This window comes from Thermobia domestica, chromosome 12, assembly GCF_964235325.1.
Source record: "Thermobia domestica chromosome 12, izTheDome1.hap1.1, whole genome shotgun sequence".
NCBI classification, from domain to species: domain Eukaryota; kingdom Metazoa; phylum Arthropoda; class Insecta; order Zygentoma; family Lepismatidae; genus Thermobia; species Thermobia domestica.
This window is the reverse complement of record NC_137465.1, coordinates 138,263,753-138,288,231: the sequence shown is the minus strand read 5'-3', so window position 1 is coordinate 138,288,231 and position 24,479 is coordinate 138,263,753. Positions and strand designations below refer to the sequence as shown.

Sequence of the window (24,479 nt, the reverse complement as noted above, 5' to 3'; positions counted from 1 at the left end):
AAAGTTACATTGATCTACTAGTTATTTTCATGTGGAAATAATTTCTATATCAACACTTTACAGGTGTAGTGAGATGGAATCGATTAACGAGTTAATGGATTCCTCCTCTAACAATGGAAGTCCTAGTCTCAACATAATATTTTTTTTTTTTTTTTTTAAGTTTAGGTTTACATGCAATTGTAATAATGAACCCAATAAGATGAGGATGATTAGGATTTATTTAGCAACCTGCATGATTAGGTTCTCACTGTATTGTTATTTTTATGAAGGCTGAGTAATACTAAATGGTGCATACGAGTGAATCAGCTTCGAACCCATGCCCGAGACTGTTGATAACTAGGCGGCCACAGTCTATAATTAGTATCTATTATTACTGATATACTATGTTTTTCATCAGTCAGCACTGTGGGAAGGGGTTCGCCTGTAAGTCCGGGGTTCGGTTCCAAGGTGATTCTCTCGTATATTAAAAGAAAAAAAAAGAATCTAAAACAAGATTAGATTTCTGTTCTTGTGGCTTAATCAAGCTAGCAGGAAAGTTGCTTTATTAAAGGAATACATATCTTGTTGTGCGGAAACAGTTTTTAGCACACAAGTTATTGTGGTTACAAACAGGATTTCCGCTTCATTGTCTGACTGCTACACAACAAGTGGACAAAATAGTCCTTTTTAAGATACTTATTTTTTAACATTGTAATATTAAAAATTACAATATCCATCATAATTTAAAATTTACTTCTTTTATCTCTTAGAATACTAGCTTGAAAAACCGGATACCTACAATCATCGGTTATCATCCCTGATGTCTATGCATAGTGATATAGTGGTTAGTGATGCATATATAGGAAGCTTCGGGTTCAATCCCGACGAACATAGCATGAGGCCCTCAGTGATGTAAACAAAAAGACAAATACATTATAATATTTCTAAAACGTTAGCCTCATAGTGTAACATGGTTTTACGGTTATAAAGAAATAAGATAATACCAGTAGATAATGAGTCATAGTGATATAGTGGTGACACATATACAATTCACTTAGTTACATGATTAATATACTGAAAGTCACTGAACTTAGACTGAGCGCGCACAATATATTGATGTATATTTGGTTTAGTTCATTGTCCTTCTGCTTCAGCATCGAGGCTATACAAGATGCGGAAAGGTAGTTATAAGTTGCATTCCAACCATTTAGGATTCCACTGATGGGTTTCTCTCCTGGGTTTGACAGTCCGTAGAAGTAAAGACAACTGTGATATTTTGTTAAACAACTTGGGCATTGGACGTTTTTATTGAAAGTTCCTAAAGATCAGTCCTTTACGTATGACAGAACACTGATGAAGAGAAATAGTCCTTATCTAGTTTTTTTTTTTAAGAGATGATATGATTGAAGATAATGAAGATGTTCACTTCCAGACATTGGTTACTATGGATCTTATTATGTTATTCACTTTTCACTGGGATAAGTTGACACTGCTACTTTTTGCCTTTATTATGAGTTCCTTAGTTATTAACCGAAGATACACAGTGATTAGAGTCACGGGTTATTATTTGTGTAAACTCTATGAAAGTTCATCGCCGCTGATTCAGCTAACATCTGGTAAACTTCTTAACATTTCATGCCGGTTAACGTTTGAGTGTGGGAGCGTCATGTTGAATGGTCATAGTCTCTTATGAATAAGGATCTGCATCCATGGTTAGGCATTTGGCGTGCACCAATCAGGTATGTGACTAGGCTGGACGGTGACAACCCTTTCTTCTCTGCTATACTGGAACAGTTGTAGAAACTCACTCGGCTTCTTAGACTTTGACTCTAGGCTCGACGGGTCATCTCGGGTCCTGGTACCTTCTGGGTTACACGGCAGTAATCAGGACAGCTCAATGAAATGGTCTCTGAATGAAATGGTCTCCTGAAACGAGGCAACTTGTAACATGCGTACTGTCATTGGGCTTTAATATGACACCAACAATGAGTACAGTAGGGAAGAGATGAAAAGTCCCGTGGGATGGTCACAATTGTGTTTTTTTTTTCACTAGGTTGATTTTTTTTTTTTTTTTAATGACTGTGGTTATTACCACCAATATTATATCGGATGATTCTTGGTTTTCTTTGTGTGAAAACTTATAGGGTTATTAGGGTAGAAGTATACCCAGTGTAAAAGTTTTGGTTTAGTTAACCATCATCGGTGTGAATAGTATCACCGCAGGCATGTGCTTTTCGAGTATCGAAGTATTATGTATAATCGAAGGTGCAGTATGTTTGGTCAATGAAAATATAATCAAGGACTGCTTCCGAGACTTCAATATTGTACGAGTTCAAAATTTACTCAGTGTTATATAACTACCAATTTTGTAACACTATAGTTGGTCAATATGAGAGCAATTAGGTATTTTTTTTTTTTTTTTTTTTTTGTTTACGGGGGACGACTAGTGTGGCTGACCACACATTGTCGTCTGTACTGTATTCAAACCATTGGTAAGAAGAAGCATAAAAATTTTAACGTTTAGTACACATTCGGGCTGTTTTCCACTGTGCATGTTAACTAACGGAATGTTCGCCGACGGTGTTGAACGGTGCGCTGACCACACATCAAGAGAATCAGAACCGGGTGTTGTTTTGGTTCTGCTTAATTGAACAACGCTAGAAGGCAACAAGAAGGTTTGCTGTACGGAAATATGAGTACAAACTGAAGGGATTTTGAAGCGATATGGGTTTTAGTGGAATGATCACGTAGGAGGAGAGTCTTTGCTTTAGCTCCCGAATCAGAAAATAATGGGTGATTAGTGATGTAAAACGACTCGGCCCTTGGTTATTCTACTAGATAAATACACGCGTTCTTCTGAACTCATTGGAGGGACAAAAGGGGCAATGGAGCTTTTATTGAACACAGGGGCATTCGTAATCCAATAAGCAGGCACATATTGAAGTAAAAATTACGGTAGGTGGGGAGTTGTAGATAGACTAATTTCTTATTGAAGGGTTTGGCTATATGGGTCACGGGCTTCAGTTTGAGAAACACTCCGACTAGTGATTTATAGTTGCCGGGAGAATTTCAACTGAGATACATAACTGCAATCCCTGGCGAGGAGATAGGAGCGCGACACAACACTTCCGGTAAGAAGCGATAACTGTTTCAGGTTTAGCATTTGTCACTACGCGAGTGTACTTTCCTTCTTTTTATGATTTATGTTGCTAATTAAGACTTTGCTTGTTTTGTTTATTCAAGTAATTTGCATCTCAAATTGCCAACTTAGAAAAATATATGCTAGCATCTACCAGAAATTTTCATAGTAATTTATTTTATAATACCAATTCCAAATAATCGTACTATCAGTTTCCAATCAATCTTCTTGCTCAACGCTCTATAATTAAGATGAAACACAATAAGAGGGCGTTGATTAACTATCCAAATGTAATCTTCCCAATACACTTACTTCTTTGCAATCGAATGATTTCCCATTTTTACTCTATATGAAGTATGTTAAAGAACTTTTTACCACTTACTTTAACCAAAAAAAAAAAAAAAAAACAAAAAACAAATAAAGAAAAGAGTGTGATACATTATACTTAAGCGTGCTTTCCTGGATTCTTTCGCTTTACTGTACGGCTTTGGCTTCTCAGCGTAGATCGCTCTTCTTCTTAAGTTGCGGGTGGTTCTTCTCAGCAACCATATGCTATTTCCCTGTAAAGACACTTACCAACTAGGAAATTTCTTATTATATACCGAATATTAATAGGATTCCTGCTTCGTATGGTATGTTTTAACATTTTTGGGTGGATATATGCCGACTGGAGAGTATGATGATGAGTGAGTTGCCCTATTTTGCGTGATTCCGCCTCATATTGTACAATTTTAATACGGTGGGTGATAGAAAGTCCCGCTGAAGGAAATGCAGGTCGAAGAAGAAAATGATCTTCGTCATGTATAACAGGCTCTCCAAGCGGCGTTTCATTAATGCAAAGAAAGCTAATTTCTTTCGCAATAAAAAGGACAGGATCCAGAGTGATCCCTGTGACCGCTACAAAATATGCATCAGAAAGTGATTCATATGGACTCACTGGCATATGCGTCCCTGCACTTTGCCGTCTAGTGTTTTCACCGGAAAATTACGGGTGTTCCCTTGCTCCCGGAACTAGGGACCGTTGTCTGGCGTGGTGCCGCGGAACGTTCCGCATCAGTGACGGATTCCTAGCGGTAACACGGGAGATGTGTATTCAGCTCGAGGATCTAAGCGAATTCATCACGGTGGAACGTTCTGGTTGCCCGTCTTCCACAGTGCAATTAACCATGGATGGGGGTGTTTGGTACCTCAATTACTAAAGGTAAGTGAATAATAAATATTGTACTTATTATGTGTGAGAGAACCTTCGAGTAATTTTACGCATGTCCCATGCAATGGGTTTAAAGCTTAATCGTCTAATCCACCGGGTCACCAGATGAATGAATGTGACCACAATTCAGTTGGAAAAAAGGAGAGAACTTGTATGTATCAAACGAGCAGTTCCTTATTAACAGTCCGGACTAACTTTTACTTTATTATGCGGGATTATCGTACTTATAGTGCAATGGGAAGGGAAAAGAGAAAGGAGAAAGAACACATTCATGGGCGCCCACATTCATTCGAAAGAAATTCCCTTCACACCATGAACGATTTCGCGCGCTTACAACTTCTCGTGGTGTCTGGGCTCGTCTTAAAATCCGTTAGTCACTTAACTCCAGCAGGTTGGCCACCCCGCTGTGGTTCGGACCCTTTTCGAAGTTCTCCGTTCTAACACTAACGATATCCATTGTGACATGTTATAGATGTGTGTGGTAAATATACCGCATGTAGGTTCTCCTTTATCACGTTTGCTTCGTTTTATTTTATTTTTTTTTGTTTATATGTTATGTAGGTTATTACTCATGCATATCGCAGTGCTACTCATCGCAGTGGGTTTGTTATGTCTCTAAAGTATAATCTCGTGTGTTCTAATATAATTGGGTTAAATAGTTTTGTATCAATAAGTAAGATAAGCAGCAATTCATTAGATCGTTCATGACAACATTTTCTGTCAGTTTTCACCAACGTCAGTGTATGGTTCTATGCCCTGCATATTTTTACAAAGAGGATAGCCTGTGGCTTCCTGTTCCTATATAGGTATAAATAGGAGGAAAGAAGAAACAAAATTTCAGTGGTACTGGCGTACAAAGTAACTGAATAATTTTCCTCTTTTTCTTTCTTTATTTTGTTTTATATCTATTATTGTTTCTAAGGAAAATGTGACATACTTATATTACAATTGAAGCACTGTACTGAAGTATTATTATTGATGGTATAACCCACACGGTTTAGTGCTTGACTTAACACTGTTCTTAACTGCATTAATATAAAAAGAGTTCGTTTCCTTTCCTGTCCATGCCTGCTGCTGTTCGTCCCTCATCTCTGGAAAGTGTTGAGCTAATAATGACTCAAAATATTTGTCAAACAATTTGTTAGATGATAACTGGGCCATCGGCGCAGTTTCCACGGGTCGTACATTTACACAACCCGTAAATTCTTGCTTTACATCCGAATCATCCATCAGGCAATCTATTTCGGATTCAGAGTATTCTGATAGGGTATCCCATTCATCAGAACTATTTACAAATTCTGAAAGGGAAGGAGGAGTAACGGGACTCGGTATATCAGGAGAGTCGAACGGTTCTGGTTCGATTGATGGATCTTTTACGACTGTATTATTCACCTCTGGCAATAGTAAATTAGGGCGTTTCTTTCCCGTTAGATGTGGGTATCCACGAACGGAGTCTGACGTTGAGGATCCCGAGGGAATGGGGACGTCTTGCTCGTTCCTGTAATCGTCCGTAGCGGGATCCTCTCCAGGGGACGGAGTCAGTCGGCCAATCACTAGGCCTGTTGGTAAAAATTGACCGGTATTCTTTGAACCTATGCTTACTAGCGGTATGCTAATTTGTCTGGTAGGATTTGTAACTGTTAATTTTGGGAACTCGCAATGGTACCACGTTTGTATGCCACTTGAAGGTTGAAAGTCCCAGTAATATATATCCTGCCGAGGGATGTCAATTTTCATTATACATTCGGTATGATAACTTAGTTGGACACTATATGGTAATGCGATATCATAGATCGGCAGACCGTCTACCGCCTGATTGGCTACCACGGTCAAGTGTTTCTGTTTAAGATCGTCCAATGCAGAACACGAAGATTTCTTAGTTATTTGCAGTTGCCCTAAAGAGTTAGTTACCTTAACTGATTCAGGTTGTTCTTTAGTTCGCGATGTATAAAGATTATTAGTAATTTCCATGGAGGAAGATGGTCGTGAAGACCCTTCCTTTGCAGGCAAATTTTGAGGAGTAACTTGTGTCACTCCCGGGTGTGTGTTATTCTTACGAGTTATAGTAATGGTCCCTTGGCTATTCAACTCATGTGCGTTGGTTTTACCAAGTGGTAAAGTTGTACAAGGGTGATTAGGTGCGTGAAGTTCAAATTGGTGGGAGGTAAGTATTGTTTTAGCGTCCTCTTCAGGACTCACGGTGACCTCAGCTGGGATGGTCCCAGTAGAACTCACACTCTCAACCTGCTCTTGACTGTCTGTGGCACCCTGCCTTTTTGGTGGCACCGACAGTTCACGGGGAGCTGGCTGCAAAGTGGAAGAAGTCACGGGGGAGGAGAATTTCGGGACTTTGTCCTTCCACATTCTGGGATTTCTCCATATTGGTGCGTCCTTCTCAGGAGATGCCGTGATCCTATTTACAGTCGGTTCAAAGGGTTGGGCCTGATTTTCCGTACGGGCTGGTTGTAACGTTCCTTGCGCATCCACCTGTTGAGATGAGCAGGAGGAGTGATTACTGTCATCATTCGGTATGAGGGAAGAAGAGGATTTCTTCTTCCTTCCTCTGCGTCGCTTACGCCGTCGAGACCGCCGCGACGGTGACGAGGCTCGCGTCGCGTCGCTAGCTGCATTTGAATTAGCCAAACTAGTGGTATCACTAACTTGAGAATTTATATTCTGTTGCGTCCACTCAGAACGTGGAAAGTGAGCAGTATACTGTTTATGAGAGCGTTTACGGTTTCTTGGCGTAGTGCGAGTGACGGCGTTCGGGACCGGTTCTGCATGCACGTCGGAATATTCGTTCCACCTGTGGCGCAGATATTGCTTGTCCGACTTCCTTCTGTGTAAATGTTCATCTCTCTTCCGAATATGCGGAACCTGTTTAAAGTGAGTGTAACTAACATTCTGTTTTCGTCTTCTCCTGGACTTCTGTTCCGGGGGTAGCTCAAAGAAAAGATCTTGAGCAGCGGTTCCAAATGCATTGGCAATGACTAGATGGTCCCGCAGAATAACTGAAACATGTCTGTGTAGGAAGTCAGCCCCAAGTATTACTGAATATGAACAATACTCCGGTGGAATTATTGCAAAATCTAGATATCGTCGCATAGTGTTATTGAGATGATCCGTGAAATAGCACGGAACACGTATTACTCTTAGTAACTCGCTAGTCTTAGCACCGACCCCTTTTATCCGGGTATAGCCCTTTGTAAACCGGGGGGTTAAATACTGCTTAGGTACAAAATCAGCCTTCGCCAGTGAGATAGCGGCCCCGCTATCTATCAGCGCAGAGCCCCAATTGGGCCCTATCCTGACCGATACGGTACACAAACTTCCGCCACCCCGTCCTATCCCATAGTTGTTAAAAATCTGATTCCTATAGGGTAGGAGAGAGGGCTTTGCCGGTTCGGCACCGACGTAATCTTCCGGGCAATGGGACACAGGAATGTAATAGGGTTCGTTGGCGTGCTTCAGTGCTGGCCAATCTATTCTTTCGTTGCACCACAATATTTCTGGGTGTTTTCTCGTATATGTCATGCGGTTTGCAGTTTCCAGTTTCCTAAGATAATCCATACATTCATCTAAATCGTTCATGTCGTCAACACCAAGTATTAGTTTCTCTAAAAGCTCGGGCCGCAAACCTGCTCTAATCCTATGCATCAATTCAGTCTTATCTAGTTGTCCACGAAGAAATTTGAGATCTTTCATTAGTTTAAAAATGAAGGCCGAACTATACTCGCCTGCGCTCTGCTTTCTATTTTCTAAATTATACTCAAGATTGACACGATAATGGATGGATGGGAAAGCTGAGATTATTTTACTTTTTAATTCTGGATAGGTAAGCGTAGGCTGGGTTGCAATTTGCAGAAAATACCACGCACTGGCTGAGCCTGTTAAAGTAAGAGGAAAGAAATCTGCCATCTCCTGTGATGTCCAATCATATATACGTGCCGTGAGTTCGTAGGATGATAGAAAATTTTCTACAGCCTCGTATCTGCCTCCTGAAAACAACGGGATTTTCACATCTGGGTAAATACGATATGCTTGAGATCCCGTATCCGCCTCAGCGGTATGTGGACCGCCTTCAGGTGGTGGAGTTTGCGTATTTTTCTTTAAGTATAAATCTGAGATCTTAGGCTTTTCTAGACTAGGCTGCGACGAAGGTTCTGAAACCGGACTAGTTTTAAATTCTCTTTCAGATTTTATGTTAATGTTATCTTTGTGTTCTGAACTGGTATCTTGAGTTGAACCTAACCTTTGACTGTTAAATGTTTGCTTTGAATCACTCTCATACGGGGAGAATTCAGTTGTTCTATCCTCTGATTTGTTTGTGGGGGGTTCGATTTCTGCCGAAAGCGTCGCAGAATTTAACCTACTTTCAACCCTACTTGGTGATGGTGATTTCGAACTTTGTTCTGGTCTAACCGCTGTATTTTCCAACTTGTTGGTGCCACTATCTGTGGGCGAGCCTACACTACTAGGTGGAGAGACAAGTGTTATTTTCGGGGGATCATACCGCCCTGTTTCCTGATACTTCCTCATTTCCTTAGTAGCAGGTGAATCGCTAATACTGTGTTCCGAACTGACAAAAGGTGCACAGAATAAACTACTACTGGGTCTGACACTATTTTTGGACTGATGTGTACTTGGCGAAAAAGAAGGGGGTGAATAAGATTTTGGTTTTTCAATCTCCTTTAAACATACAATTGATGGCGCGTATTCGGCGTACTCAAATATTTTTCCAACGTTCTCTAAGACTCTTGATTCCGACCATGATTCGTTATGGTTTGAATCCTTTTCTTCCTCTTCCTGCTTGGGCGACTGAGCGGTAGAAAGATCCTCATTTTCCTTATCTTCGGCGACTGAAGATTTTGTTTTACTGTCAAAGGTGTTGTCATCCTCTCCTTCACTACTCTTAATGAGCATCAGATCCCTGGCTGTTCTCTGGGGCGTTGATGCTATCAGGGGGTCCCAATTTGAATATGTGAGGTCGTCTCCTGGGTTCCACGGAGGTAGGGAGGTGTCTTCATTACTGAACGAGGTAGTAGTTAACTCTGGGCTTCTTCTATGGGAATGCTCCTTTTCTTCCTCGGAGAGGGATTCTTCCTCAGGTCGTAGCCTATTCAGTTCGTATTTTAACCAAGATTCCCGTAGGATATTGTCGTCTCCGGATTCCGAAGTACTAACGTTTCCATCCGACCATCTAACGCTCTTAACGGAACTAAGTAAATTATCAATTTCACCTAGCCGCTCTAATTTTTGTTCCAACGGGATGTTTTTGTCAAACATAATAGGATGCGTTTGCGAAGCAACGGACCGTAGAACCTTAAGATCCGGATCCGTTTCAATGCGGATCATCTTAGGGAACCTATAGTCTATCTGTATACTAACATCTCTTTTTGGCAAGGCTTCAGTTTGTATATCTACGTCAAATTTTCCTAACACTAAGTCTGTAGGGCGTAAGCCCTCTATAACAGTTGAAGGATCGGTTTGAAAAACAAGACCTATTTTCTCATCACCCACGTCTGGACGACGCAATACTGTAACTTGTATTTTCTTATTTCTCATTTGCTTAACCCAGGGTCGAACTAAGGTCCCTACCACTGGTGAAAATCCTGTCTCTAATGATTTTCTAACTTGGTCTACAATTTCATCATCCCTACTCTGACTCAAAGAAATGGATTCACTTGTCTTACTATCTTTTTCATTTTCCACGTCAATACTCGCATAAATAGGTTCTTCATTTATATCCGCGTCTAAAGGTTCACGACTAGTATTAGTATATACGGGTTCCAGTCCAGACTGTTCGGGAACAGACTGGTCAGGAATCTCTGACGGTTCATACTTAATTGGGAAATAAATTATTTCTATGCCCTCAGGCCCGTGTGAAGAAATTTGTTCCTTGTCGCTATTAGTGCTCGACTCAACTGCGATTGACTTATTTTCTAGAACTTCTATTTCTGTTTCACTTCCCTGAACTAAGTTCGATTCGGTATTGGGAACGACACCTGAAATAGATTCTAATTCAATAGTCCCGCGAGGGTCTGTTTGACTTGCAACGATTAATTCTGCTCTTTTTAACTCTTCTGCTAAGTTTAATTCGTTTGCTAAAGTCTTCGGATCGACTCCCGGTGGGGTCTCATTCATTTCCGCCTCAGTAAACAAAGTTCTAGGAAAAGGTTGCGGTTTCTCACATGTTCCTGCGTTGACCGTCGCAGGGATTGGTTCAGTCCCTACCGGACTGGATGTTGCCAGTGGCGTTATTACGCAGCCAGAAGAAGGCGGTTCCTCTATCTTAATACTAGGAGGGTCAAGATATAGAGTTCTATCGGCACTAACATTCAGATCTCCTGAAGTATTTATTTGCCCCGGATTAAATGGAGGGGGAGGATATTCAGGAGGACCATATCCTGGCGATTTCATTTTGTGGCAATTTGTACAAAAGACGTTTAGCCATCTATCTATAATATAATTATGCTTTCCATCATGAGCTGGTGAATTAGGACAATGTGATTTGCCTATGTCCCGCAATTTTGCTTTTAGTGTCTGCTAAAAACTCATGTTTGTTTACAATATTCAGTTCAGCGAGTACTCGTCCGTGACAATGTCCTTGTTAACCTACTTCTTATTTTAGCAATGACAGGAAGAAGACAAAAATGTTGTGGTTCATTGCGTTATTTCCTTCAATCGTACGGAAATAAGAAATATAATTCTAGATTGAATTTATGATAATAGACATACTTCCTTCTTCCTGTATATTTTTATTCCTTTAAAAAAAATGTAGAATTTACGTAGTATATTGATATTCCTGTTATTTTTAAAACCAAATTTAATGCTCTTCTATTTTATCTTCTTTTACTTTTTATCAAATTATAATTTCTGATAAGTATCTCAAATTACGCCGATATTAATTCGCTAAAAGGCTAGTAGGCTGAACACTGTCACGGAACGCACTCCACTAAACACGGGATTACATGCTACTAAGTACGTTTACTATTTGCAAAAAAGAAGAAGTTTCTCCGCTATATATTTTTTTTTAACTAGCGCAACAACACTGTCTATTTTTATTGTTTCCGAATCACAACTTATAATATTAGCACTAAGTAATTTACGAAAAAAAAAAGATAAACTACATTTCCTGCGATAACATAACCAAGCAAGCCAAGGTAAATGTAAGGACTATACAAACCAAAAATATTGTACCCAAGGCACCTCCACCAAAATCTGTTACATTTATTGCTAGTAAGTTGGTGTGTGAGTATGGTTTGGGGGCTCCACCACCTGTGCAACATACGCACAGGACAGGTTCGATGGAATGAACCTATACTTCTCTCTCTCGTATTCTTCCTCCTAGCTGACGGATTCTGTATTAATCCGCGATTAACCTCGAACTGAGCGTTCTCTTCGGCCGCTAGTCTGGAATTAAGTAACTGGTACCTTAATGGAAGAGAAGTAGCATCGAAGTTCGTAGCTCAGAGGCTTAATTTTAAGACTGTACCTGAATCGCCCAGTACAAATGTGAGGATTCTTGGCTTGCACCTAAATCATTAAATGAGTCCAATAAATAAATAAATAAGAATTCCATAATAAAGTATTTATTACAAAAGAAATCAAAAAGAAAAGAAGTACAATCGAGTTACATACAGCGTGACCAGACTATTTATAGTTTAACTGACATTACTCCATCTTACATATATGTTACTATCCTATAGACTGCTCCTCGGTTCGCGAAATTTCCACATATTGTAAAAATGTGAAGAGAGAAAAAAAAAAGAAAAGAGATTTAAGAAATACCTGGACTCGAGCAGCAAGTAAGGTGTTAATACTTGCGTAACCCTTTAGCTTTTGCTTGGCATGTTATCGCTTCTCTAAGAAATTTCAAGTTAAATCATATTGAAGGCGAACTTAGAAATAATTTCTAGGTTCGGCAGCATACCTGAGTCTGAGGTGGTAGCGCAACTGCTGCAAATTGGAGACGAGACCAGCACAGGTTGAGTGCCAGCCCAAAACAGGATATCGGCAAGGTCGAACTCACCTCTTTTATACTCTCGGGGCGGTGGCTATTGCATCAGATTTCACCGTGTTTCATCCGATTGCACCACTTCCCGTATTTCACCTTATTGCACCATATTGCACCACATTGCACCACGCGTGGGCGGATAGTCAAGGCCAATCTAGCTTCTTTCTATTGTCTTTACGACCTCTATTTCACCTTGAAGGAGTGTGTGGGCAGATAGCCAAGGTCAATCCAGCACCTTTCAAGGAGCGCGTGGGCAGGAGTCGACACGTGGCAGGAAGCAGAGTACAACTAACATTGCCGTTGCCCTAGCGGCCAACTATGGTACTAACCCATGCTAGGCTATACACCACGCGGCGAAACCATATGTCTATTGAGATTTATTATTTTATTATCTATATATTTAGGGTTTTCCTGTTCTTTCTTTACAACTGGATTCCGTTCTGCCATCATGAATGGCACAAGACCCTCTTTGCTTTGTCTTTTATAATTCTGTTCGCTGCTCTGCGGTCTTACAGCCAACAGGGGCCAGGAACACAGCTTAGCCAGGCAGAGTTTTAAATAAATCGTTCCCGAAAGGATATTTTTCTCCCCTGTCTCCTGTCACTATGTCACCGCCCCTAGCTCCCACTCCACACAACAGAATCGAAACCCGGCTATCAGGGTTATCGGCGACTTGAGATGGTAACATTAAATATTGAACAGAAGTTAAAACTAAAAGTATTACTGTATTCACCAATGATTCTACCTCAAGTTTGGACAAATAAATATCATAAGTTGCGTAAACGACGAGCACAAAAATCAAAAGGTAACTACAAAAAATCTTCGTTTCGGGGGTGAAAAGATTAAAAGGAACATTACTCGACACAACACTAAATAAACAACAGCCAAACGCGTTTGTAGTGCTTTCCTTCATTTAATCTTTCAAATGGATTGTAATCACTTCACCTAGATAGCTCTGAATTCGAGAAAAGCACAGGTGTTCAAAGGTACATTGTTTCAAAGGTACAACGCCTTCCCCTATCTCTAACTGAAAAAAGAACTTGAGGCATTCTTGGACATTGGCATTGTAATTGTAATAATAGCAATAGGACGTATATTACTACTTGGCTTTCGAGACACGCAGCCCGTGAGTTTTAAAGGAGCTAACTACTGGAATAAATTCATTTCTGGATCACTATAATATATAAATTATTACATAAAAAAATGTTACTATGTGTGCCTAATCATCACGGCAAAATGGAAGTAAAATAAAATGGCTTTAGGTATATAGTTAGGCCTTAATCCAAACTGTGCTGTTATCATATTGCTTTCATTATAATAATATCCTTAGGGATTGTGGGGATCCGAATATTTGTTTAAAAAATTGAGTGTCTCACAAGCCATTAAACTTACGGAGCTGAAATTCAGTATATTAATTCTTTATTGAAGATGAACATAACGCTTCCTAGCATTTTTTAACATTCCCCTCGATGGGGAGGGGTGCACTTTCCACATATGGTAAATAGATAATGGGTTAATTTGTAGCGATCGATATTAGTTGATAAACAAGTTGAGAAAGAAGAAATACAGCAGGGTTAGATTCCTGGTAGGAGCTCATGTGGTTCGGATTTACGTTAATCCGCACCACCGATGGATAACTACTGACATCTCGCCAAAAAATGGCGGCCCTTCAACGACGATCCGCGGTGACCCCTCTTCCGTTTTGAAAATTATACCACCAGCAGCCTACCAGTGGCAGAGACGCGACAAAACGCCAATGAACCACAAAATTACTCCCTCAAAATATGTTAAATCGCTTATGTGTGATTTGTTTACATTAAGTTTAGTCTAAAAACGCTTTAAAAATGTACCAGAAAAGTACCCCGAAGGGGGGTCGATAAACCAACCTTATGATTACTGGGCGGGTGTTCTTCCGAATTCATCAAGGAGGAGATAAAGGAAAGGACGCTTGTAAAGGATTAAATCGTAGATATCTTTTCAATTCGATCAATCAGTGTGCTTCTTTAACCGTGTATATGAGACGATAACTCTTTGGAATAAGACAAAATGCGTTCGCCATGTAATTTTATAACAAAATGACGCCTGTGTATTTACTTTATTTCATAGTTCTCCCATACTAACTTTCTAATGATCGAGACAGTTGCCATCTAAATTGATACAACTATCGCACTTATCTCAAGATTTTTTCACTTCATGATGTTGAGGTAGAGATTATTCTTGACCTCCGGTGCTAACTTGAGGAACAATTCGTCAAAAAAATACTATATAATAATAATCGTATGCACACGACTGGCGATAGTTCGTGTTGGTCCCCTCGCGATTCTCCGCTACAAATCGATGGAGCGCAGACCAAAACGAATTCCTCGCTGCTACGCGGTGGTAACTTCAACACCCCGACTCGAGATATCTGTTTCGACTCGGCGAAACCCTGCCCCCAGTGGGACCCTAGCGGCAGTCCTTCGGCTCGTCGCTATATTGACGATCGACGTTTACTCGCAAGTGGGCCCCTAGATGTTGGCGACGTTTACGGCATGGGGTAGGTCCACGTTTCATATAGCCTCGCTGCTGAAAGGGACGTATATATGGATATTTGATGGGAAGCTCTGTACTTTTTGTTGAGTTGAGTTATACTCAAAATCAACTCAACTCAACAAAAAGTACAGAGCTTCCCATCAAATATCCATATATGCTTACTTTATAATAATTGCTGAAGCTTGTTTATTATATGGAGCGCTTAGAACACAGGACAATTAACCCATAAAGTTGTGAGAAAATGAAAATGAAATGAAATCTTCAAGTTTTACATCCCACGGTTATGAAGGTTAGGCTAAAGGAGACGGTGATGATGAGAGATGAGTGAAATGGTGGAATGAAGAAAGTGGAAGAACCCCGAGAAAACCCATGAGCACGGTGTTTGTCCACCACAAAGACCACACGGCTCGAGCTGGGATCGAACCAAAGACCCCAAGCACCGGAGGTGAACGCTCTACCACTGAACCACCGCGCACCCAAAATTTGTGCGAAAAATAGACATAAAATCTGTAATGTAAGCTTCTATAAATTGGTCTATTTACCTTGATTTGGGACCTTCAAATTTCATCCGCTATTCCGCTGAAAAGTATCGATAATACAACAGGGAAGTAATTAGACCATGATGATTTAATTGAAATTTATCGTAATTTTGCCCATGACAAACACTTTACCATTTTATATCGTAAAGATCAGATCCATCGTTATTATAACAGAGCGGTGTTTGACCGATTGGCAGTGACCGTAGAATTAGTTAGAATTTGACAACCTGGTTTTATTACAAGTATAAACTCTTTAGTCGGTAGAGAAGAGGCCGTGGATCATGTGTCAGAGTTGATGACGATGTGTTTTGGTAGGTTAGTGCTTCATGGTGGGTGGTGGGTCGGAGTGGGTTATGGTGGGTAGTGAGTCAGAGTAGGCCACGTTGGCTGGTGAATCATGGGTCAGAGTAGGTCACGGTGGGTGGTGAGTCAGTGGGTCGTTGGTCAAGTTTTCATTGACCCACGCCATCTCTGATCAAATCTGTAAAACCAAACCAAACAAAGGGCAATATTAATACACAAAACGCTCAACATCTTAGCTATCCATGATTAACTATTGAATGATCCGAATAACTGTAATATATCCAGAAATAATCATTTGTCATATTTTACCGAAATACGTCATGACTTTTCCGACAACCTGATACTTTAATTGTTGTTAATACGTAAAGTTCATTGATCTCATCACTTATTCACTCTCTTCTGATCATTAAAACCTTTAGGGTACTTCCCGTAGATATAGAAAGATGAAATGTAGTATCCAGGCTTGGTGTAGCGTGCCTGTAAACAAATGAAAAACAACATTATAATATTTCTCTCCCCCAAACCCGCTGAAGTGGTGTGTGTTGATTTATTCAACAAAAAGACTTGAAATGCAATCAGAAAGTTCATAAAATATAAAATATGTAGCCAGGAATCGTCTTTGCAATAATAATAATAATAATAATAATAATAATAATAATAATAATAATAATAATAATAATAATAATAATAATAATAATAATAATAATAATAATAATGGAATAACAGAATTACAAAATCAATTACGGTAACAATACCTTCCAATTAAGAAAAAATGATTGCCAAGACGGAGGGCCATAACTAGTGGGGGTAGTGGGCCACTGACCCCAGGGAAGCTCCCCGTCGTTCGAGGGGGGCCCATTTTATGACAAAATTGTCTTATTCCATACAGGATACGGACATGAAATTGTAAGTGAAGCATCAAACAGGTTCACTACATTACATTTGCAGAACATCACACAAAAGGTAAATAAAAGAAAAATGAGTCGTGGGCCCATTTCAGTAAAAAAGGTCTACTATTAGGAATCCTTGAGATAATATATATAATCGTAAATTATTGTCAGATTTGTGAATATTGTCCACAACCCCCCCCCCTTCGAGACCAGAAATGAAAAAATTAAAAAAAAAACATGAAACAAAAAGAAACGAGAAAAAGAAGAACCAGTGTTAAAAATATAAAGCCATAGCAAACGTTTGGTTATTCTTTCTTATGAGGAGCTTGTTTGGGGGAAACAGTGGGAGGAGTCAAGTTAAATATGGTTATTATTCTAACGAAGCATTTTGAATTCCAACTAGCTCCATGCTAATCCTATAGACTAAAAATAACGATCAGATAGACCATCAGGTAGAACCTAAGAAATACCAATAATTCCCAATAATATGAGCCTGGCAACTTAGATTCCAGTGACACTTGTTAAAGAAATTTTGAATTTCGCGGCAACACTAATCCTTTTCACGGCAGGATGTTTTCATTGCCGAAAGATATCTCGTTGCTATCCTTAATGACATTAAACGAACACAAGAAAAAGAAGAAGAAAAGACAAGAAGAACCGAGTTCGAAAGACCTCGGAAGACTATATCCTTTCTCAATTTTTTTATATCCTTTTACTCGAGATTTCTTCTTAGTTTGTTACTAAAATACTTACTAGCATATCCTCATTTTATTGGCCTAACAAACCAATATGGGTACATTATCAGTAAAATAGTTTAGATTGATCGACTGTCTTGTGGGTAACCACAATATTTCATGTCACGCCCTCCCCCCTCCCCATCACAAAATCCTGGCTAAACGAACCATAATATTTTACCAGTAAAATAGTTTAGAACGACCCAGCCTCTGGTGTGATAACATCAATATTTCGTCACGGATCCCCGCTATTACAAAATCCTGGCTACGTGCCTGTCTGCCGGCTTGCATTTCAGCGGATTCCTAGAATTTCAGATATCCTCTGCTCTTATTGGCCGATACAGATAGGACATCATGAGTCATGACTAGACTTCGGAATTTTAGGCACCAAAAAGTTTAATTTTAGGCGCCTAAAATAGGTACTAAAAATAGGAAAATAGGCGCTAAAAATTAAAAATAGGCTCTAAAAATAATAGTATAAATTATTACATACCCCTTTTTATTAACATCTTTTGTTTTCAGTGAATCAGGTGATTCATTCAGTACACAACTTGCTCATTCGTAATTTTGGAAACAGTAAATTACCAACAGTTTCTCAAAGTTTTCGACTGTCAATCTCTCTCTTTTGTCTGTAAGGATCATCTTTGCTGCCGAAAACGATCTTTCCACTGAGACAGATGTTACAGGAGCATACTTAAATTTCGATACATTTTTCATTTCCACTTCGTCGGGGATGGTTTCATCCTCTCCCATCAAAACTTTCCCTATACGAACCAACACAAGAAATCCCTCATTCTTCTTCACTACACTTTCCCACTTACACTGCACTTTTTCCCCAACTTTCCCCGTAGCACTTTGGATTTTCTTTTCGGCTTCGTTAACTACTGACACCTGTTCACTAAGTGGCTTTCCCGTAGCTTCCAACTTAGTGATCGTCGTAGGTAAGAATGAAAAATTTGACTTGATATATACAAGATCTCTTTTGAGAATGGGATCTTTGAAAAGTTCCTTCAAAACTGAAACACTTGCAATGTTTTCCACACCAGGAAGTTCGCCAACAACACCAGCAATAGCGTCCAAGTTCTCTGCGTAATACAAAGCTGCTTCAAGCCATGTTCCCCAGCGCGTTAGGACAGGTTGTGGAGGAAGAGAAATGCCAGGCAGTTTTTCTTTAAAGACAGCGATTCTCGATGGGGCTTTGCAAAAAGTTTTTTTCATGTTAGAAATGAGGGCATTGACTTGAGGAAATTCGTTCCTGATTGTTTCAGAAATTCTATGAAAAGCATGTGCTACACAGGTAACATGGATGAGGTTGGGGTAGAAAGGTTTTAGGTTCTTAAACGCAGCAATCATGTAAGAAGCTGCATCTGTGCAAAGAAGAAGAATTTTAGAATCATCCACACCACTAGGATACAGAAGTTGCAAACTTTTGTTCACGGTGTAAGCAATTGTCTGGGCACTCACTTTCTTAATTTCCTTGCTACTTAACAAGTGAGGAGTTGAAGGTCCATCTTCATCAAGTTTTCCTACAACAACATTCACTATGTATCTATTGCATGCATCAGTAGTCTCATCGACGCCTACCCAAATGCTGGAATCGCCAATATCCTTTCTGATTGTATCAAGTGTATTGTTGTATTCAGAATCCAAACACGTTTTCCTGAGTGTTGACTCACACGGTATCGATTGCTGGCACCACTTCTGTAAAAACTGTCGGAATGTTTCATTTTGAAGTGTGTTCCATGGGATGTTGGCAGCGACAAGGGCTCTAGCAAGATCCGCATTAAATGTGTTCGCAGTTCCAGATTCAGATCCAGATCCAAAAGGCTGAGTTAACTGTGTCTGTTTCTGTTGTTTCTTCGCTTTAGATTTGGCAAGATGTCCAGCACCATCAATGTGTTGCTTTAAGTGGCACTTCTTTTCCTGAGAAACCTTAAAAAAAAAAAAAAAAACGCTTAGAAATATATTTTCAAATGCTTCTTACAAAACTAGTGAAGATGGTGGCGTTTTAACTTTAATTTCGGTTTCAAATTCTCTAATTTTCTTCGTGTACATTGCGACTAGTATTTTCAAACGGGTCAGTTCGGGTCAGCTTATTGTTGGACACCCTCAGTAACGGGTCGGGTCAGGTCAGCCTAACTCGGGTCACGAGTCTGGTATCGTTAGACCAACTCAGTTCACCAGTCGGGTCGGGTCAAACTATCTCGGGTGACCCGACTCGACCGGTGAACTGAGTTGGTCTAACGCTACCCGACCCGTGACCCGAGTTAGGCTGACCTGACCCGACCCGTTACTCGAGGGTGTCCAACCAAAAGTCGACCCGAACTGACCCGATTGAGAGCACTAATTGCGACAACTACCATCACTGTTTGCTTGCCTTTCTGGTCGTAATGTGCTTTATTTTTTTTTTAATCGGTGAACGTTACATTATTGATTTAAAGTTGACAAAAAGGCAAACTTGTTGGTCTACCTCGTTAAAGACCAATATACCCCAGTCCCATTTCGAATCAGAACAGATCAAATAAAAGACTAATCGATGAGCATTTTACTTCAGAATAATCCCCAATTTACAGACAGAAGCAATAAAATTGTATATCAATATCTGAGAAATAATATTTAATTTTAAGCACTGTAACTAATTTAATTTTAAGCACTATATTTTATTTAATTTCGAATGCTGACACACTCCAACTTGGCAAAAATTAAAACATAATTTGGCAATATTTTGTTTGAGATTTGGATGCCAAAATAATTGCATGAAAAATTTCAAAATATCGTCCCTTTAAAATTTTCTTTAAAACTGTAATTTACAAAATTTTAAACTGATTTGAACCAAATTTTCCCCAAAATATGATTAAAATGTTTCAGTGTGAAAATCAGTGACCTGTCAAAAATTTAAAATAAGGGCCGTTTTAAAATTTCAAAAATTCAAAATTTTTGCAACTATCAACTGACAGAAACCAAAGTTAGAACGAAAATAAAGTATTAGCAATGCCTTAGTTGAGCGTGAACATCAGCATGATACAATAAATAAAATTGGCGTTTTTTAATTTTTTTTTTTTTTTTTTTGGAAATTAGTTGTCTCTTGCGGCCCTGCGACAAAAGGTGTATGGATATTCTTCATCAGGAGAGAGAGCAATCGATTAGAATTCCTTTTTTTTTTTTTTTTTTTTGGCTTTGGGGAGAGAACATCAGAGACAAATTCTTCCTTTCTTAAGATCTGTCCTAAAATAAAATTATCCGCAATTGTAATTCTTGTTAGACGAGTGTCAGACTGTTCTTTTCTTGCCCCTGTGTGGAATTTATTTGTCTGTAACTATGGATGGAAATCAATAGCATCTTAAGACAATAGACAGTAGCACCTCGAGCAAAATTGATAAATAAAAAAACAAAGAGACAAACAAGTTTCTGCTTCGTAAAACAAGTTCTGAGACAATCTATGAACCTCAAACGCCGTTATTTAACTATTAACAGATCTTTTCTTTCTTTTTCGAGAAAAATAAAAAAAAAAAAATGGCCTTTAAACATTTTTCCTATCTTTTATGCTTTTCAAGATATTGACATTTCTAGTTTTTCTTTCAAACTGAAATCCTCGTTTTTAGATATTTTCGGGATGAAAGGATATATCCAGTTTCCTTAACTTTTTAAAGATAATCAATATTGGCATTGCACATTTCTTCTTTCAAACTTTTGGAACTGTTGGCATTTAAAAAAAATTGAATCCCGCCTTTCTTAACTTCTTTCGTATTTTTTTTTTCTTTTGAAAAACGAGATAGCAAAAATATGTTTTCTTAAGCTCCTGAAACTGTCGAGTAATTGCTGGCATTAAACATTTTTCTCCGAAAAGAGGACCCCTTTTGGAGTTACTGACACAATATGTCAACTTTAACTTACATTGTTTTTAACCTTTACCGCTTTTTTTCGGGGGGGGGGAGTCCTTCGGAAAGAACCGAGAATGCCATGTCCGCTTTTCTCAAGATCCCCGAGAATCCCTAAAACTGTTGAATGTGTAAGTCTAGACACTTTCTTCCATTAGCACTTTCAAAACCATCGTTCATATATTTCATTTAAGCAGGCTGCTAGAAGTCTTTACATTTTAAAGATTTTCCTGTGTTACAGGATTATTTTTATGTTTTTTCTTAACTGATCTAAATTCCATGTAAATTAGATTTTCACGAGTTCAGCAGCTCAGTAACGTTGTCTCTTAAAATAGTTAACCTCCCATTGATAAAGGTTTTACTTTAGCTAGCTATACAGAAACAAGGAGGGGGGGGGTGTACAATTGATTTAATTAAATTTATAAATTCTGTAAATAAAAATAGCTTTTCTTACCTGCTTGCTGCACAATGGACAAAAGATTATTCTTCCATCGTATGTTAGATCTGGAAATTCTTGCAACCACTGGCGAATCAAGGTACTTTTTGAAGACTTCTCCTTTGGCATTGTTGCGTATGATACAAAACTTCTTTTTAAGAATCCTCAAGATCTGTGACTGGGCTGTAAGCCGTTGAGTCCAATTGTTCATGCGTTGTAGAGACGATGTATCGTTCTTGAACTACGTGTTTAAGATAAATCACTGCACTGACCCGAAAATGATACATGGATGGATACTCCAGTCAACTGAACCGCGTCACTTCATGAATCGTTTCTGTTCGTGGATTTTGGTTTTTCCCAAATATTGAAAGCGAAGACCCGAAGAGATTCTTGCTTCAATAGAGCTGTGTGTTGATTTGTGAATGTGTGTGTGTAAACTATTGTCCAAATTCCAGAGAGCTGAACGGATCACAGAAGAGCTGAAGTGAGCCGCTACAGAAGAGAAAAGGTGGAATAGTTCCAAGAATGCAGAACGGCAGGGAGGGGAATATTGGTTACTGCGATATGCACTTAGCAATAGCTTTGGTTTTGCCCCTGGGGAAAGAGAGACAGACAGAAAGAGATAGAGATCTTTCAGTACAGTGTCTGCAGGATGCAAAGGGATGGTTTGTCTTTGTCTTTCACAAATGGGCTTGACCTTGAGCAGAAATAGCTCAACTTTTAGAAACAATTTTTTACATACAACCACCCTCTGCGTTTCACTTCTTCATACGAGTTAGACTAAAATTAGCCTCGACAAACACACTCACTCTGCCTTCAGATTTGTCAATTAAATTTCACTCAACACTAAAAAAAAAGTTTATTTAAAAAATACAGGAATTTTGTATTTTTTGCAGTTTTAGGCATTTTTAGGCCAAAACGGCCAAAATAGGCGCTAAACTCCATTTTAGGCATTTTTAGGGCACTTATAAAGTGTTTTAATAGGCTTAATTCCTCATGATTCGTAAAGATCCGAAGTATTTTTTACTTCCTATAAAGGGAACAAAATAGGCATTTGCCTTAAAATCCGAAGTCTAGTCATGACCTATATATAGCGAAAATTAAGGCTAATTGCTGTCTGCTCAAGTGGCTGAGCGTACTGCGGCAACATTCTAGTAATGAAAAAAGTTTTTGGCGTGGGTTCAAACCGTGCCAAAGGAATTTTTAAATTTTCATATTACTTTTTTCATTAAAATAGGATTAAAAATAATACTCAGAAAAGTGAATTACCGATTAGTTTTTTAAATTTTCATAACACTTTTTTCATTATAATTAGCTTGTAGTTTCACTATACGGATCCATAGTAAAAGTAATAATAATAATAATAATAGCAGTAGTCGTACTAGTAGTAGTTATTGTTGTTGTAGTGGTAGTAGTAGTAATAGTACTAGTACTAGTAGCAATAGTAATAGTAGTAGTAGTAGTAGTAGTAGTAGGAACGGGTTAGAAGCCCCGCACGAGTTGATTAGGTTCTGTTCTCTTGCTCAATTTTTTCTGTACAGTTTACATGATCAACTTCAAACAGCTGGCTAGAGTAGCGCACGAAAACGGAAACTCTTTTGATCGGCGTAAATGCTGCCGGCTTTTCTTCTTTGGAAATTAGAAGTTACGATGAGGAAGAATAGTAGTAATGTAAATCGGGATCAGTTAAAAAAAGATGAGGTAGCCTCAACTTGAAGAATGTTTCGTGATATTTTCCTCATTGACGAAGGTCTATATAACTTGTTTTTGAAATCTCGAGGTCATTGTGACACTCATAAGAAACGTCTTCTTATACGAGCGTTAGTACTTTCTATAGTCTTACATGCAACGATTTTAACTAGCTAAAAGTTTAGATAAAAGATTAAGTGACGCTGTAGGTAAGAGGTTAGCGTATTGAACTTCTGTTTGGCGGACCCGGGTTCGAATCCTGGCAAGGTTGAAACTTCTTCAATTTCATTGTCAATACATACTGAGTGTGACAAGGAAGATCTTCTCTCCTGCAGAAAGAAAATGGTGTTGAAATGAGGAGAATTGGAGAAGGTCTCTCAATAGAGGCAATCATTTACAAACTTATTTCCAGCAGTTGTTCTTGATTTGATATTTTCAGCTACTTTAAAGCATTTCCTGATAAATGCGTGGTCAGTATTTTTATTTCTCTAAACATAGAGTACATAAAGAAATAATACATTACATACACACCAATATTGAGATTAATATATGGCGTTCTTTGGAAATCACGATCCAAACCACACAGATTCATTTTGAAATGGAGAACTGTTTCGTTAGCCACCTACTTTACAACTTACCTGCATAAACATCTGGATCAGGTCTACCAACTGCTATCAGTGTCGAGAAATGTTACGTGTAAGTTGGGTTGCGTGTGTCTAGGCGTTCTCACAACTGCAAATGACCTTGACCCCAAGTAATGGAATTAGAGCAATTAGGGGGGAGATACTTTTGTAAGTGGCTGTACAAATATTAGAATCTACAAAGTAACACAACTCCAGAGTAAAACTCTTTAACACACTCAATTTCTTTAAACGCAAGGAGGCCGCAAAGGCTAGTTGTAGAATGTTTGCGTCTAGTATGTGGAGCCCTGTTTTATTGCTGTTTGCGCCAAGAGGACATTGTGGTGGAGAAACACCATGTGCGTGAATTTGTAGGAGTTGTACCGTTTCCTTCCATTGCTTACATTCCATTAATTTAATCATTATCATCATCATCGTCGTTTCCCTTAGCTTCGTAATCGTAGCATATTAAACCGGAAGTGCCATTTCGGAATGCACAGATCATACTCAAAA

General features: G+C 39.0%; 1 protein-coding gene across 1 annotated transcript; it reads right to left on the bottom strand.

The window, feature by feature from the left end:
- Positions 1-11,747: 11,747 nt before the first annotated feature.
- Positions 11,748-21,890, bottom strand: LOC145666121 (uncharacterized). Its single transcript, XM_081733207.1, has 3 exons — positions 21,676-21,890; positions 18,781-19,275; positions 11,748-11,864 (listed from the first exon to the last, which is right to left on the bottom strand). The coding sequence occupies exons 1-3, from the start codon at positions 21,784-21,786 to the stop codon at positions 11,748-11,750; spliced, it is 723 nt and encodes a 240-aa protein (XP_081589333.1). The 5' UTR covers positions 21,787-21,890.
- Between the last annotated feature and the right edge of the window lie 2,589 nt (positions 21,891-24,479).

Bases quoted from the DNA above. Each gene is read 5' to 3' on its own strand.
- LOC145666121 (XM_081733207.1), bottom strand. From the start codon at position 21,786: ATGCCAAAGGAGAAGTCTTCAAAAAGTACCTTGATTCGCCAGTGGTTG. The intron at 19,276-21,675 runs GTAAGAAAAGCT...TTTTTTTTTAAG, and splicing joins GTCCATTGTGCAGCAAGCAG to GTTTCTCAGGAAAAGAAGTG. The intron at 11,865-18,780 runs GTGAACAAAAGT...TTAATGATTTAG, and splicing joins CCCAGACAATTGCTTACACC to GTGCAAGCCAAGAATCCTCA.